Source organism: the organism of the source record quoted next, unplaced genomic scaffold (genome assembly GCF_019419815.1).
Source record: "Pyrus x bretschneideri cultivar Hongxiangsu unplaced genomic scaffold, Pyrus_bretschneideri_v1 Contig8, whole genome shotgun sequence".
Taxonomy (NCBI): Eukaryota; Viridiplantae; Streptophyta; class Magnoliopsida; order Rosales; family Rosaceae; genus Pyrus; species Pyrus x bretschneideri.
This window is the reverse complement of record NW_025999820.1, coordinates 2,790,673-2,809,073: the sequence shown is the minus strand read 5'-3', so window position 1 is coordinate 2,809,073 and position 18,401 is coordinate 2,790,673. Positions and strand designations below refer to the sequence as shown.

General features: G+C 36.7%; 1 protein-coding gene and 1 pseudogene across 1 annotated transcript; both read right to left on the bottom strand.

The window, feature by feature from the left end:
• Positions 1-242: 242 nt before the first annotated feature.
• On the bottom strand, positions 243-785 carry LOC125473140 (annotated as a pseudogene).
• Positions 786-16,354: 15,569 nt separating this feature from the next.
• LOC125473033 (nuclear transcription factor Y subunit B-3-like) lies at positions 16,355-17,908 on the bottom strand. Its single transcript, XM_048575257.1, has 3 exons — positions 17,215-17,908; positions 16,601-16,840; positions 16,355-16,425 (listed from the first exon to the last, which is right to left on the bottom strand). The coding sequence occupies exons 1-2, from the start codon at positions 17,906-17,908 to the stop codon at positions 16,770-16,772; spliced, it is 765 nt and encodes a 254-aa protein (XP_048431214.1). The 3' UTR covers positions 16,355-16,425; positions 16,601-16,769.
• Positions 17,909-18,401: the final 493 nt, after the last annotated feature.

Genomic DNA, 18,401 nt, shown 5'->3' with positions numbered 1-18,401 from the left:
TAAAAATGAAAAAAAAATTATGTATAAAAATCATCTCTCTTTTGTAAAGTGGGGTCAACAGGCAACCTCGATTCATAATATTATTACATGGCACACTGTGTCAATACCCCCGTTACAATAATTAATTCTTACATTATACCTCTAATAAAGTAATTAGACTATTGGTAATGATCAATTAATCATCAAAACAATAATCCAATTTCAAGTGCTAGCTGTAATTCATGCATGCACCTCCTAAATTTCTAATGGGGTTTCTCTCCAACCCAATTCCCAGGTGGATCATAGTTACATATGACGAGCTCCCCTGCTCCGTTGCTGCAAACCTCTCGTGCACAAACCAGACGCTTAGTGTCCTTCCGCATCAATTGTGTATAAATGCCCACACATGTGGCTCGGTTTGCAACTATTGGTCTTGTAATCATAGAACAACTTCTCATGTGACCACGAATTCACCGCGAACCTCGCCCCCCACGGTTGTTTCCCGCCACCCCAGAAGATGTTCTCCCCATAACGCCTCATCGAGTGTACCATCCTGCAGTCTATGGTCGCTCTCGTTTTCGTGTAAACCCTAGCAACCGCTGCTAGTTTTTTGTCCCACTGCAAGGGTGGTAGGCAATTTTCCGTCGTGTGTTGTTGTGAACCTTAAAAAATTCCTGAGGATTCGCTGTCGGAGCACGAAGGATAGGATGATGACAAGCTTTTGCGGCCTCAAGACATATGCTAATGCATAGGAAAGTAAATAAAATTGTTACTCTGCTTCCCATTGTTGTTATTGTTCTTTCGAATTATAGGTACCCTTTGCCTCAACTTGTAAGTTGTATAAATAAGCTGATCAGAAGCCTCTCAGCGTACTTTGAAATAACATAAAACTGTTAAGTTGTTTTTCTGATTTGTTGTTTCATTGGTTTCCTATATTATATTGCAAAGGTTTTATATAAGGGAAGTGTTATTGGCACTTCAAAAATCTCATTCTACACTCCTTTCAAGTGTATTTTTCTTTCTAAATATAGAAAGTTTGGAGTGTAGAATGAGAAATTTGAAGTGCCAATAACAATTCCCTTATCTAATTAGTTTATTAACAATATTAGTGCATTGTAGCTAATTAACATATTAATGCGTTATAACTTATAACTAATTAACATAATTACATGTTGTCAATTTTAGTTAGTGACTGTTTGAACTTTGAATGTCAATTTATTTTTAATTTTCATATTTTTCTTTGCGGGCTACACCTAGAAGAAAAATAATAATAGGATAGTATTTGTATTCTCTCGTGGGAATGCATTATCTCACCCACTTGTGAATAGCGTATTTTCAACGTAGAAAATTACAATTGAAACCCTTTCAATTTCTCTTAATCTTCATTTGAATATCATCTGCAAAAATCTGTTTGAATTAGAGAATTTAGGGTTTAGGGTTCCCAAGTACACAACCAACCAAGTTGTGGATCTTCTATCGTTGGGATCCCCTACCTAATTAGCATCACTAAAAGCTTTGATGTCCAAATCAGTACTAGAATACGACAGACCATAAGTCATAGTAACTTTTAGATACCTAAGGATCCTCTTGACTATAGTATAATGTGAAACCACATAACACTGCATAAAGTGGCACACTTGATGGATTGAGAAGGCTATATCTAGCCTGGTAAAAGTGAGATATTGCAGAGCACACAACACTTCTATAAAGTGCAGGATTGTTGTAGGGTTCACCATCATCTTTATGAACCCTATTATAAGGCAGGTAAGGTGTATCACAAGGTTTAGAGTCAACCATTTCTGTTTTAACCAACAAATCATGCACATACTTTAACCAGCTGTAGTTCTAGAAATTTGAATACCCAAAAGATAGTGTAAGGGGCCTAAGTCTTTGATATCAAACTCAGAGGTCAGAGACTTGCTAGAAATTGGGTAGTTCATAGGATCGAAAATGGATGTTGCTTAGACTATCAATCACAATATGGTGTGAGGGAATGAACAGAGAGTGAGTATGGAATTGAATGAATTTGATAGAAAGGGACTTAACAAATACATAGAGATGGAAATAACCTTTCTAGAGGAGTTGTAATCTTCAGGGGAAGTTATAACTTTTCATGTTGAAATACAACTGTTCATATCCTTTACAATTAATTAATTATATTATTTTCTTTATTAATTTATTTCACTACAATCATATGTATATTAGTACACCAATGTTATGATGTACCTTCACATATGATTATACATATTGTGAAAACCATGTTATCATAATCATATCCCAACATCTCTTACTGAATTATGATGACATAAATAGTTTCCTATTTTGATTTTTTTCTCACGAGTATTACTCATAAACAAATTCGATAGAACATCAAATATGTGGCTTCTTTACCTGGTGTGCACCATTCCACTTTATCTGATAACATTTTACTCTTTAGTAAAATAACATCATATCCAAGTAACTAGGAAAAACAATACATATTTGTTTCTCACCAGAATGTTATATAAATTATTTCTTGAAGTTTATAATGACTTTTACATTCAAGACAATTTATTATAACCTGGTTATCTCGCTAGTGCCCTCTATCTTTAACCAACCAAGTACTAAAAAATCAGATAGAGTCGTATCTACTTGTCCATGTTTCAAGCTTCCCTGCAACCATACAATGATGCCCGCCGCACGTCTTATACTACAACACATCCAGATGTTTTGAAAACCCATTGTAGTCACATGCTCTCTGAATTTTTCTAGAGACATTCCTTTGGTAATCGGATTGGCCACCATCTCTTCGGAGGGTATGTAGTCGATCTTTACCTTTCATCTCTCCACTATATCTTGTATATAGTGATATTTAATATCAATGTGCTTTCTTTTGGAACTATTTGCTTCACTCTTTATCAAAAAGATGGCAGACTTATTATCACAAAACACATTGACGAGCTCTTTAAGTATACCTATATTTAAATTATCCATAAAGCATTTCACCCATACTGCAGTACTTACCACTATGCTATAAGATATATATTCTGCTTCCATGGTAGACTTTGCAACACAACCCTATTTCTTACTTAACCAAGAAACAGCCATTCCACCGAACAAGACAGTTTTTCCACTTGTTAACTTTCTATCATCCAAGTCGTCTGCGAAACAAAGTTTCATACAATGGGTGCCTTTTAGATATCTAATAATTCTTTTTACTGCCATCCAATGTTGCTTTCTAGGGTTGGATTGATATCTACTTAACAATCTAACTGCATGACATATGTAGGTCTTGTGCTAGTTATAGCATACATCAAACTTCTAACTGCTTAGGCATACAAAACATTTTTCATATCAATGATGTCTTGCTTCTGTATCAGACACATATTTTTGGAAAGTATCATTCCTTTACAAACATGTGTACTAACTGGCTTGCAATCTGGCATATTAAATCTTTTAAATATGTTATCCAGATAAATAGAGTGTTTTGGCATCTCATCCCTAGTAATTTGAGTTCCTAGAACATAAGATGCTTCACCCATATCTTTCATTTCAAATTTGGATCCTATATTTGATTTAGTCTTTTCAATAATATATATGGAGTTACTTGCAAGTAAGATGTCATCTACATATAGTGACAACATACAAAAATTATCTTGGCACTCCCATGAATAAACACAATGATCTAATGGATTTATTTTAAAGCCCTTTCCATAATGACTTGGTGGAACCTTAAATACCATTGTCTTGATGATTGTTAAAGGTCATACAACGACTTTCTTAATTTGTAAACTTGGTTTTCATGTCCTTTGACATGATATCCTTCGGGTTGAAACATATAGATGTCTTCCTTCAAATCTCCATTTAAGAATGCAATTTTGACATCTAACTGATGAAGTTCTAAATCCATTCTAGCAACAATTGCCATGAGAATCCGAATGGATGTAAACTTAGCAATTGGAGAGTAAGTGTCCACAAAATCTATACTAGGTTTTTTAGTATAACCCTTAGCTACAAGTCGAGCCTTATATTTATCCAGGGTACCATCTGATTTGTACATCTTACGAAGTACCCACTTACAACCGATGGGCTTTCTTCCATTAGGTAGATCAACCAATTTCCAAACTTCATTTTTCTTTATGGAATCTAGTTCTTCATTCATGGCTTGTTGCCATTGTTCAGACTCAAAACTATCCATTGCTTCTTTATAGTTCTTTGGGTCTGGATCTCTCATCGAATGATCTACTTCTCAAGATTGAAAATAAAGTGATCTTTCAATCTTCAAGATGGTTCCCTCTTTCTTTTACTCCCACTTATTTGATCATTTCTCCCACTATTTATATATTCCGTGATAATATCATGATCATTATCCTTGTGTGTGTCATGATCGACATTGTTATGATAACCCATGTTTACGTCTCCTACTTGATCATTACTAGTATCATGATCATGAGGCAAGTCTAAATCAAGATGGAAATCTTGATTATCGTAGGAGAATTTTCTTTTTCCAAAGATTCCAATTCTTGTATTGGATGAACCAAATCAGTTTTTCAATAAAAAAAAAAGCATCTTTACTTTCGATCAATCATTTCTCAGGATGGTAAAACCTATATTCGACACTATTATCAAGATATCCTATGAATTTACATTCCAAAGTTTTTGCTTGTAATTTATCACTTGATGGTTTTGGAATGCGGATGTGCATCTTACAACCCTAAACTTTTAAGTTTGATAAATCGGGTTTTCGCCCGCACCATAATTCATATTGAGTCAGTGGCTTCACCTTTATATGAACTCTATTCAATATATATGTTGTAATAGACAAAGCTTTACCAAAAAATGTAGAGGTAAATCAACAAAAGAAATCATAGATCGCGTCATATCTATTAGACTTTGATTACTTCTTTCTGCAATATCATTTTGTTGCGGTGTATAAGCCTAGTATAATTATGCCTTATACCATTCTCTTTACAAAAATCATCAAAGGCTTCAAATTCTTCACCTCTATTACTATTAAGGGTCTTTATGGATCTTCCAAATTGGTTCTCTACTTCTACCTTGAACTTTTTAAATTTGTCTAAGGCATCAATTTATGCTTCAAGAAGTAGACATGTCCATAACGGGAATAATCATCGATGAAAGTCACAAAATATTTCATTCCTCTATGGGTTTTACTTCTCAATGGTCCACATAAATCTGTATGCACTATCTCAAGTAAATTGGTAGAAGTCCAATGTTGAGAAAATGATTTTCTAATCATTTTTTCTTTAATACATAATTCACGTGTATCAAAATCATTTGCATTTACTTGAAGCAGCATTCCATTTTTACTCATGCGCAAGGTTCTAAAAGACATTGGGCATTAGTCAGGCGACGAGCTAGGGCTTAGCGCCTAGGCAGACTAGGTGGATTTATGCAAATATATTATATTTCTTGTAAATAAGTGTCAGTTTGTACTTTACATATAAATGATTTCATCATAAATTACAAAATAGAAGGACATATATATTATGAAGTATTGGAACATAGTGAAAACATAAAGAACAAGCATATAATGTGGGTTTGTTTAAGTCTACAATAAGTTTCTTACAATTTATTGAAAAAAATAATAAAATGCAAAATGAAAGTTATTTATTTTCTGTGTAAGTGAATCGCAACCTAGATGGGTTTGGGCGGGCTAGGCGGTCTAGGGGGCCCCTCAACAGGGCCTAGGCGCCATTTCTTAATTTTCAAATACTTAGGAATTAATCGGGGCCGTGGCCGGAGCCGCCTAGCGCCTAGGTGGAGATTTTTAGAACAGTGCTCATGCATATCATTTTATTTTTATTTATGTGAAAATGCCATAAACATGACAAATTTTGAATAGTAGAGACAAGGGCATACTCGGAAGAAATGCTTTTATTAATACAAACTGAGTATATATCATCGACTCTTATTCCCCTTACATAAATGTAACCCTTTTTACCAAGGGTGTGCTATCCACACACCTCATTTTACTTCTCACACACCCCTTGATAATTTCTGTCTGTTGATCTTCTTCAATTCATCCAATCCAACGCCCGAAATTCAAAAGGTGTGTGAGAAGTAAAATGGGGTGTGTGGATATCACACCCCTTTTACCAATCATGAACCTGGTCTCAACACCTTTCTTTTATAGAACAGAGATAGAGACAAGATTCCTCCCAATATTTGGTGCAAACAGAGCATTTTTAAGCACAATGAAAGATTTACTATTGTTGATCTTGCAATCTCCTTCACCCAAAACATCGACATAAGTATTGTTGCCCATGTAGAGCCGATGATCTCCTAGTGCTTTCTCCTTGTAGTTGATGAAGCAAATTTTGTCCTTGCATATATGACGAGTTGCTTTTGAGTCTATTCACCATTGTCCTTGATCTTCAGCAATGAGTGCTTAGGAGACAGTCAAAATCAGTCCATTAGGATTTTTGTTGTTCTTGAAATGTTTTGGGCACTTGTACCTATAGTCTCTCCACAGTTGTAACATGCACTTTCCTTTTCTTTGAACTTGTTCTACTTGCGGTGTCCAAAATTTTTTAAGTCCAGGCGCTTGTTACTACTATGTGGCTTGGGCATGTGTTGCTTGTTTTTTCTAAGAATCTCCCACTATGAGGAGGTTCGCTCTGCCTTGTCCAATTTCCTTTTTCCTATAATTTTTACGAACTTCTTCAATATCCATTGTTAATTCCACTTGACCATAAGCCATGGAAGTAACTACATTTTCCTAAGAATTTGGGAGGCTAGCAGGAAGAACACTAACTTGCATTTTAACGGAAACTGGATGACCAGCATTGGCTAAGTCTTTTGCCATGACCTCTATTTTAGTAATATGATCGACCATAGAATCAATTTCCTCCATTTTTGTCCCATTGTATTTCTCAAGCAATAACTAAATGTATGTTTGAGATTTAGGGTCATACTTCTTTTCAAGTACATCCATGATTTCTTTGGCCAAATCATATTCTTAATAGAGAGGTATTAATTTATCTTCCATGTAATTGAGAATTGTGGCCTTAGCCAACTCATTATCTTCCACCCATTTCAAAGATTTGTCATGGTTTAAAAGATAAGTGACCATTCTCTTCCATATTCGATAATTAACGTACTTCGGATTTGGAATATTTAGTTGCCATTGCTCAGAAAATTACAAAACAAACACAACACTTAATACAAACTTGAATACGAATACTAATACAAATACTACTAGTGTACTTTTAATTATTACTAGCCACAAATACTAAATGTTCTTAATAAATTAAAGACTAAACAATAAAATAAAAGATACAAACTTATTTATTTTTAGTAGTAGCCGCACACACTCATAGAGGCTTTGTCCAATCAGTGAAAGAAGAGTACTTGTTCAGGCGATCACGTCGATAGAAGACTCGCGAATTTCTTGCTTGTCTACTTGGCCAGACGTGATCAATTCTTTCACTATTTTCGTGCACAAAGTAGTCTTTTCTCGTCTAGTAGATTCTCTTTCAATTCTCAGTGGCCTTGGTCCACTTAAATTTCTTGCAGTTGAAATTTCTCTTTGTGCCAAATCGAGATATATGAAACCGTAACGGGTATTATATTGATCCAAATGATTGAACACTCTAATTCTTAGATCTCTAAAATCAAACATTTGCTTCCACTTTTGGTCTTTGCAACTCTGTTTGAATTGAACGGAGCAGCCAAGGTTGTAAAAAAAGGCTGAAGGGGGTTTCTCAAATTAGGCCTGCTAAAAGAGGAGCCCACTTCAAAGGACGTAGGGATTGAACTTGTTGGGTTTCTTGCAAGATTGACCTTTTTTTTCACACTTTGCTCACTTGCAAAGTCACTAAATCCAAGAATTTCTTCTTCTTTTCATCTAGGGAAAAATGCCCGCTGGAAAACTTCATGAAAATGACTATTTTTATCACTTTCGTCCCTTTAAAAAGAACTTGGTTCGCACCTTGGCGGATATTCACAAATGGCAGAGACAATTCTTCTTGATGGTAATATTCTGGTTGTGAACTTGATGAATTTGAATGTTAAATTTCTAATTGTTGCTATTCTCTATCAAACGAAACGGGGTGGGTAAGTATAGTTCAAATTGTTGGGTTAACTCAAGCTTGGGTTCAAACGGGTTGTAGGATGGGATTTCAAACAGGCTATAATGTTTGAACGTTTAGGTATTTTCGTTCATTTTGGATTCTGCAAAAAAATTCTCAAATGCCGATTCTGAACTTTCGATCAAATCAGTTCAATATTTTCCTTACACACCAACATCCTCTTCCCTAATTTCTTCTCAAGTTGAAACTTAGTAAGAAAATTGCTGGATTCATTACTTGACGAAGAGGAAGTATCAAATGTAGTTTGAGACGTCCTCGGATGAAAACTAGGCAAATTGTTATGATTCATGAAAACTAGGCTCTAAGGCCAATGCTAGAAATTGGGTCACAGGTTTGGAAATGGATGTCACTTAGACTATCAATCACAATATAGTGTGAAGATATGAACAAAGAGTGAGTATGGAATTAAATGAATCTGACAGAAAGAACTTGACAAATATATAGAGATAGAAGTAACCTTTCTGGAGGAGTTGTATTCTTCATGGGAATTTACGACTTTTCACGTTGAAATACAACTGTTCATATCTTTTAGAATTAATTAATTATATTATTTTCTTTATTAATTAACTTACTTATTTCACTACAATCATATGTATATTAGTACATGGTGTACATTCACATATGATTACACATATTGTGAAAACCAAGTTATCATAATTATATTCCAACAACACTGAATAACTTGTTCAATAGCCATAGAGTCACTGCGGTGGTGATGATGATACCATTGCCAAATAGCTATATACGGAGTCTAACCAATCTGCAAGATCATCTTATTTAATTTCCTAAAAATTGGTTTTGATTAGCGGATACTCAGTGGCCAGTTGAGAAGAGTTCAAGTATAAACAAGACCATCTCCACTCTCGACTAAGATGACAAAAGCTAACGTAACATATGTTTCTTACCAACACAAGCGGAATGTTTTGTCAACTGTAGTAGGCCATTATCCTTATGGCCCTCGGTTACTGGTGCATCCTATGACACTTTAATAGTATTAAAGCAACTACTACTTTCGCACAAGGATAACAGACAGATGTAACATTCTGTCAATATCATAGCATAACACAGAAAACCACAAAGCAAAAACAACATGCAAAATGAAAAATATGGCTTGTTATTATTACATGATTGTGAGGTTCAAGTAAAGAATAGTAAAATTTGTGTTCAGTAATTACTAAATTTTCATAGCTTTTATTTCTATTCAATTTTGATTAGAGGATTAGAATGGTAATTTTCTGGAGTTTTAGTTGACAACCAGGTTCTATTAATATGTAGTTTATATTTGCAACATTTAGTAGAATAGAAAAAAAAAAATCAAATTGAAAATCAAATTGACCAACTAATAATAATAGAAGGTATTCCACGACACTTTTATAACAAATTAATTTTTCTCTTCCTGTAATCTATTTACCACTTGAGGCTACAACATATTTTTAGCTTTCATGTCAAATAGTACACTAAATAGTGTCTATACACCACATATGCGTAGGAGTTGAAATTCGAATTAAAATTCCAAATGTTTGTTAACTTTCCAATAAATTAACCCCTTGAGTTGACGAATTTATCTTGTAATGCCAGCCAACTGGCTCAATGCTTCTTGAGAAATGTTAAGGAAACTCTCTTAAATGTGAGACTTTCCATAGACTCTCTGCCACCTCTTGTTTTCGGTACAATGTATTATAATGTTCGCATGAGAGTTGACATTAAACTATCGGATGACAAAGAGTACATGAAGAGTCCCACTTTAAGATCTCCTTAGAATTTCTCATTTTTCTTTATTTTGACTAGCAAAATAGGAATTGAATGTGTGGAGGTGGGAGTAGAGAAACATAGTAATGAACCACAAATTATCGAACTTTTTCTAATTGGTTATTATTTAGATTGAATGGTTATCATTATTCTACTAACCAAATTCCTGCACCAAAATCTTTTGGGTTTTTATCATAAATGATCCCTAAAATTGACCCTCACCATCAAGATAGTATTTGAAATTGAAAATCAATCAATGTAGTTCTTGAAAATAGGTGTCGCAAATCAATGTGGTCCTTCAGCCATAATTCTATTAAAATTAATATTAAGTGCTGATGTGGCACATAATAAATGGGCCCCATAAGTAATTTATTCTTACAAATGGTCCTTGAAATTGACTCGGGACATCAAAATGGTCATTGAAATTAACCTATGAGATCAAAATGGTCCCTGAAATTGAAAATTGATCAATGCAATCCTACAAGCACCTCTTGTCCCAATCCACATTTCTCTACCTCATTCGCTCTCTATTCTCTAAAAAAAAAAAAAAAAAAAATTCAATATACATCTTTACACACTTCGACACCCTTCACCGAATTGAACTTGGATCTAGATCACCTTTGGTGACAGCTTGGCCGAGTGGCAACGACTTCTAGGACATCACTGTTAATATTTACGCAATCAACATCCTCACAACCTTAATCTTGGAGAGCTTGTTCAGCGCTTCCGTGATGATACGGTGATGCAAAGAACAATGAGGTCTGCTTTGAGATAATGAGGTTATACCTGAAGTGCGTCTATTGTTGGTTAAAAACTATTTTCACACCCCCTCTTAGGCCTTGGTTAAGTCTTGTGTCTTTGAGAATTTATGGAAGAGATCTCTCATTATAGTAGGCCCTTCTATAAGAAAAAAAAATTCATTGTGCAGAAAGGTATTTAGACAACTATTTTAATTAATTATTAAACCCACATTAGCACATAACAAATTTTTTTACATAATTGCGACATCTATTTTCATGGACTACATTGATCAATTTTCAATTTCAGGGACTATCTTGATACTGTGGGTCAATTTCAGGGACAATCTTGATGATGTGGGTCAATTTCAGGGACCATTTAAGATAAAAACCTGTAAATCTTGTGGGACTTATTTATGTGCCACATCAGTACTTAACATAATTTTTAACAGAATTATGACGGAAGGATCACATTGATTTGCGACACCTATTTTCAGGGACTACATTGATTGATTTTCAATTTCAGGGGTCATTTGTGATAAAACCCCAAATCTTTTTGTTATGGTCACATAAATTATATGGTCACAATTTCCTTAGATCATAAGATCTAAAAGACTGGAATTGTTATGCTGAAATACATAAACAATTTAACTTGAATTGTAAATATAGGAGGTTTTTAACTGTGTGTCAAGGTATTAGATACTCAAGGTCTTTTCAACGTTGGTTGTTCGTTTAAAAACAAACAACTAAGATCAGATGGTTAAAACGTCTAAAATATCCTATACTCTGGAGCACTATAAAATTTTTGGTGAATATAATAGAAGTAAATATCAATGGTAGTGTTGTATTTTTGCAACTCTGCCCTTCAACTAAAACCGTTGTAATTTACTCCTTAACCTCTAAAAAACCCAAAAGTTCTTGGTCATATGCAATCCTTACGGCCAGCTCTTTGATCAATAGGCTTCCTAGTCATGTTCTAGGTTTCAGATCACCATATGAAACCCTTAAAGATAGACTAATAAACTTGTCACACTTGAAAGTTTTTGGTTGCACTTGTTTTGTACATGTGCAAACTCAACATCGTGACAAATTAGATGCTAGGACAGTCAAATGCATGTTCATGGGATACTCCTCCACTCAAAATGGATACAAATGTTTTAATCCTGTCACTAATGAGTGTGTTGTATCCAGAGATGTTTGCTTTGAGGAATATACTTCATTCTTTAAAAAAGGTCCTACTTCATGTGAGGGGGAGCTTTTGTGTGACTTGTTTCTATTGCCTATATACACTAAGCTTTTGAGTCATGATGATTCTTAAAAGGGCAATGATAGTCAAGAGTAAGAAGTCATGTTCGAAACCACAACTTCAACAGTTTCTTAACCCAACTCACAAGGAAATGGTGATCTTGAGGCTACACCTCAACCCTTCACTCACCAACCTTCTCAAGATGTTAGGAGGAATCCACCTCGAGAAAGGAAGGCTCCTGCCAAGTTTGTAGACTACGTTACTTATGCTTCTAGACATCCCATCTCTGAAGCAATAAGTAATCATAGGTTTTTCAAATTCTCATGTGGCATTTCTTACTTCAGTCTCAAATCTTGTAGAGCCTAACACTTTTCAAAAAGCCAATCTCATCCCTCACTGGAGGAAAGCCATGTCTGAAGAACTTCAAGCCTTGGAGGAAAATTGTACTTGGAGTATCATTCAATTACCTCCAAGAAAGAAAGCAGTTAGAGTCGTTGGGTTTACAAAACTAAACTCAAGATTGATGGCTCAATAGAAAGACACAAAGCTCGACTTGTTCCTCATGGTTTCACCTAAACCTTTGGGATTGATTACAAAGAAACGTTTGCTTTAGTGGCAAAAATGAACATAGTGTGTGTGCTACTTTCTGTTGCTGTCAATTGTGGTTGGTCCTTATACCAGATAGATGTTAAAAATGCTTTCCTTCATAGAGAGGTTCAGGAGGAAGTTTACATACAAATTCCCCCATGTTACTTTCCAGCAAATAATGGCATGGTGTGCAAATTGTACAAGACTATCAATGGTTTAAAGCAATCACCAAGAGCTTGGTATGCCAAGCTTAGTTCAGTGTTGGAAAGGGAAGGTTTTCTCAGAAGTAATGTTGATTCTTCCTTGTTTTTACTGGAACCCGTGGGAAGTTAATGGTCCTTATTTATGTAGATGATCTTATTATCACAGGTGACAATGCATCTGAAATTGGAGCCTTGAAAGCCTCCCTACATCAAAACTTTGCCATCAAGGATCTTGGGAAGTTGAAGTATTTTCTTGGTATTGAGATGGCAACCTCTTAACGGGGTTTGTTTCTCAACCAACATAATTATGTCACCCCAATTGATTGCAAGCTAGTTGTCACCCCAATTGACAGTAAACTTAAGCTTACTACTAATGGCGAGGCACTCAAGAATGTCACCTATTATCAAAGATTGGCTGGCAAGCTTATCTATCTTACTAGCACCCTGTTTGGACCCAAAATTACACCATCGGCCCAAACGATCGAGGCCATTGAATGTGTAGAGTTCTAGACCTTCATGGAGTTGTTAAGGTAATTTCTTATGATTATTGAGGGATAATATTGTGGTTTTAATCATAATTATTATTTTTAATAGTATATTAAATTATTTTAACTTAATATTAATTAAGATCCCAGTCGGTTTGAATGAAATGGAATAATGGGCATATGCCTTTGTCTTATTCATGTATTTCTTTGGCCACGTGGAGTGATGCATCATTGAGAGATTGATTTGATAGAATCTGGCAATGGTGTGTGGAATGATACGACTGCAATTTACAAGGCACGACATCAAATGATGAAGCATGCAAGATGGGGTAATTATCATCACCGAATATCCATGTTATTTTAATTAAATGGGATAATGCAATTGCATGCATTATCACATCTACGGGAAATAGAGATTGCATGCAAGACCTGGAGTTGAAGTGGGACTGTATCAGGTTGTTATGAAGGAACATGAAGACCTTTTGGATGATGATGATGATAAGATGACAACAATAAGATAATTAACCTTTGGTTTTTCACGCTAAAAGATTTAGCATATTAGCGCATGCTTGTTATACTGTGAGTCAGCATGAAGACCTTTATGAAGCCAGATTCACTTAGTAACTCGTTCAGCCATGAATGCCGCGAATTTTGTTGATAGGGATTGCTCAAAATGGTTGATTATTGTTTAGTATCAAGACGTGATTTGTTGTTCACAAGAAAGGCTCTACAAGGCGGCCATCATGCGATTCGGTATTATAAATACAAAGCTACACATAATGCGAAGGGACCTCCAATTCAACACACAACTGCCTTGCACAAACCTCTTAAACACTTTGAGTTTTTTTTATTTTCTTTTTCGCCAACACATCTTCAGTTTGGATAAATAGCACTATGAAGACAACCAACAATTATCTTCAGTTTGGATAAACAGCATTGTTGCTATAGAATCAGCCGTTCCCGAAGCACTTTCAGTTTGGATAAACAGCACTGCGTCGAGGCCGAATGGTTATCTATCCAAGTCTCGGTCAAGAAGGATTTTCGAATTCTTATTGGCAGAGGTCATCTCATTAGCCTTCTCGGTGAAGTGAGGTGTTACCAGGTTACTACATTTGGCACCCTGAGAGCCGAATTTGATATTGAACTTCGCAGAACTAGCAGCCTTGTCTTCAGGCTCTAGAACTCGAAGGCCAAGATGTGTTCCTTCCTCGGCCGCAATCGCAAGATTAAGAAGTCAGCAACGCGCTCAACGCGACATCAACAAATTATACTCCTCGGCCGAGCTCGGCCGACGAGTTGGCATGCCCCGCATCAACCGAATGACGTAGTTAGCTCATTAGTTACTCGGCCTGCGCGCCACTTAGGCTTTGTAATTTTTAGGATCCATACACCCGTTCAGACATTGCCTTTGTTGTGAGCTTAGTCAGTCAATTCATGCATGCACCCACAGTAGAACATCTCAATATTGTTAAAAAGATCCTACATTATCTCAAAGGGTCCACTGATAGGGGTATCCTCATGTGTAATAACCATTCCGCTAAGATTCATACATACACTGATGCTGACTGAGCAGGCAGTGCAATTGATAGAAAATCCACCATTGGTTATTGCACATTTGTTGGAGACAACATTGTCATTGAAGAGTAAGAAACAACAAGTCATTGCCCACTCTAGTGCTGAAGCTAAATATTGAGCAATGGTTGCCACTGTATGTGAATTGATTTGGCTTAAAAGTCTCTTGTTTGGTCTAGGTTCTTGAGTACAACTCCTATGTCTTTAATGAGTGATAATCAAGCAGCCATGCACATTGCTACAAACCCAGTTTTTCATCAAAGAACCATGCATATTGAAGTTAACTGTCACTTCATCAGGGCTCAAGTTTAGTCACAACTTGTCCAAACAGTTTTCACTCACAATTATGATCAATTGGCGGACGTGTTCACTAAGGCTTTTTTGTCTGCACACTTTCAATGTCTTCTAGGCAAGCTTAGATCGACTATACTCCTCAATCCAGCTTGAGGGGAGGTATTGAGAGTTACCAACCCTAGACAAATTATGCCCTAGACAGATTATGCAATTCCAGAAATCATGGGTGCAGCATGGCTGCACAGCACCTTTTGTGTTTCTTGACAGATTATGTGTAAATTTTTTTCTTAGTCTTGTAGTTGGTTTCCTCCAATTAAGGAGTAGGGCTGATATCTAGTGTCTGGTGTAATCTCCTTTAATTAAGGAGTATAGCTGGTCTCTAGGGTTTAGTCTAAGGACCGTTGGATGTAACCGGTCCTTCTTTTCTTTTATATATGTGTGTCCTTGTACATTCACATTTAAGAAATACAAGAAAACTTAAACCAAAACTGCAACAGATGTAGGAAAGAAAAAAAGAATCAATCATAGAATTGAAAAATTGTCATAATATATGGTGTCCATATTAGCTGATCTAAGTCTCAACGCATGATATGATCCAACATAGAACCTGATAGGACATCCAAAATCAATATTTAGTATTTGCTCCTTTAAGTAATTGATTCACAAGTTGTTGCTACAAAACTCATGACAAGAACAAGAAGAAAAGAAATATACAAATTAAATACCTCCGGCCAACAATGAACTGCACTGGTGTGCGAAGAGTCCATCTTAAAAGCATCCCTACAGTGAGCATGTTGTGAACCTTGTAGTCTAACCAATTTCCATAAGGAGGAAGCGAAGCATCGGAAGCACCATTGAGAATAAAAATATAGGAACCGAAAATAGGAAGCTAAGGAAAAACTGGTTCCTGTACATCTGAATCTCATGTTTCCGCTCAGCTTCTCTTGGTCTTGGAGGAACATATATACAAGCTTGCCTGGTACACCTTGGATTCATGGCCAGCTTCTTCAATACAACGTATAAGAGATCTTGGACCTGTGAGGTCTGAATCATAGGTAATAGTCACCTTCTTCTCTGCCAAGTCGACTTCAACATTACTTACTCCTTCAACTGATTCAAAGACGGATTGGACAATAGTCATATCCTCTAGAGAATCAACTCCTTCAAGTTTTAGATGAAGTTTGTTGACATCATTCCCAGAACTAACTAGTTCAGCCCCAAAGACAGCATCTTCAATTGCTTGAATAATGCAACTAGTATCAGTGAGGTTGGGATCAAAGTGAACCTTTGCTTCTTCAAGGGATAGACCAACAACTGCATTTTTTACTCCCTCGACCATTCAAAGAGCGCACTCAACAGACTCGAAGCAGTGGTGCATGCCATTCCTTTTATCCTCAGTCGGCATACTGCTATATCTTGTTGTGGAAATTCAGAAACAGGGAAACCAGCATCTTCTACAGCTTCCTTAATTTTTCTTACCTAACATAAAAAAACAGCATATGCTAAGTGCCCGCAAGGCATACCAATACACTACTGAAAAACTTTGGTTTGGTAATCGTGTCTAACAAATGTTTTTGAAATTTTTTTAAAAGATGAGTTTTTTGAAGAAAGGCGGAAAAATAGCATCTTAGAGAAGTCCTTAAACTTCACTCACATTAATGAGCTCTGGTATACAATTGACTGCAGCTTGGCCTTCAATGGGCGACACTGTTGCACTCTTGATCCCATCAAGCTTTCCCAATACAGATTCAATCGTTAATGCAATTATTTATTCATTACGTCTGTTAATTAAACAGCTGAGACCTTTCTTTAAACAGTGGTGATCATTTGAAGTGACCAAACGGGTCAAATCCCCCCAACGAGTTCTCACCCTGCACCCCAGAAGCCGAACCAGCTATTTGCTCCTTGTATCCAAAATAGAAAAGCTCCATTAATGATTGAACATATCATATCCGGAATGAACATCCAGAGGATGAAGTTAACGATTGAACATGTAATACAAGGAATGAACATTCACGGATGAAGTTATTCATTACATTACTGGAACCAACTTGTCCTTGAACTCAAAGGAAGCAAACTCACTTTGCAACCATGCTAAAACATAGAGACAAACTACAACAACCACAATAACTTATAACTACTAATTAATTGCAAACTATTGCAATTATTTATGCATTACATCTGTTAATTAAACAGCTGAGACCTTTTTTAAACTGTGGTGATCATTTGAAGTGACCAAACGGGTCAAATCCCCCAACGAGTTCTCACCCTGCGCCCCAGAAGCCGACGACGACCCGCCTCCACCATCACCAGAGGAGGAACAGTCCCTAAACATTCCCATCATCGAGGGGTCATACATGGGAGGGCCATGCTGGGGCCCGAAATAATATCCCGGCCCATAAGATGGTGGCGGGGGAGGCATCATTGCAACCTGCCCAGCGTGCCCGGGAGGGTAATAGTCCATTAGCTGGCGCTCCTCCCTCTTCACAAACTGAGAGCGGTCGGAACTCTCAGACTCCCGGTAGCGTTGGAGGTAAATGGTGAGGGGTTCGACGTAGTTGTCAAACCCGAGCTTTCCCATTGCCCAGAGGACATCCTCAGCAGTGACAGTCTTGCGCTGCTCGCGCTGGCAGCGCTCGTTGGCCTCGCCGGTTATGAAGGCGATGTACTCGGACACACACTCCTGCATGGTCTCCTTGGCGTCGTCAGATATTTTTGCATGCGGGGGTAATATCCTCCGCATTATGCGTATCACGTTGGCTATCGGCATGTACCGATCCTGCTCGCGAACGAGGCACTGCGGGGCCCTCTGTTCAGTGTTGTTGTCGCTACTGCCGGCCAGGGGCGGATTCATTACAGGATCTGGGTTGTCGCAGGACTCTCCGGAAGATCGGAGAATCATCTGTGAAGATCTTTGAGGACCACCCGACTGTCTGGTCCCGTGCTGGTTTTGGAACTCCATGAATTTGCAGCGCGGCACCCAGCAAAATTTAGCGAAGAAGAAGAAAGTTTGATATTGTCTTTAATGACCTGGTCTACGTAATGGGAATACAAGTGCTAAATCACGTGTTTTAATAGGAATATGAGAAGTTTTATTTTTTAAGTTATTAACTTTTTAGTACGCATGTCCTACCATTTATTTAATGACATATAGTGTACCACCCCGTGTACGATTACATTGAAAAATTTCTCCTGACGTAGACTGTGCCGTTTTGAGCCAGGCCATTCAAAAAATTAAAACTTTTTTTCGTCTACAAACCCGAGACCCAACTACTTCTCATGCAATTCCCTCTTTTAATTAGCACAAAGCCCCAAATCCACCCATCCAATACAAACCTTACCCCGGAACCCCACCACAATTATTCCACCTCTATCTTTCCATGGTCACCTCATTACAATATTGAATTTCAAATAAATTTTATGATTTTGGTCTTATGTGTATTAGATGAAAATAT

Excerpts from the sequence above, each read along its gene's own strand:
- LOC125473033 (XM_048575257.1), bottom strand. The coding sequence starts at position 17,908 with ATGGAGTTCCAAAACCAGCACGGGACCAGACAGTCGGGTGGTCCTCAA. Across the intron at positions 16,841-17,214 it reads GTCGGCTTCTGGGGCGCAGG|CTGGTTCGGCTTCTGGGGTG; the intron begins GTGAGAACTCGT and ends AGGAGCAAATAG.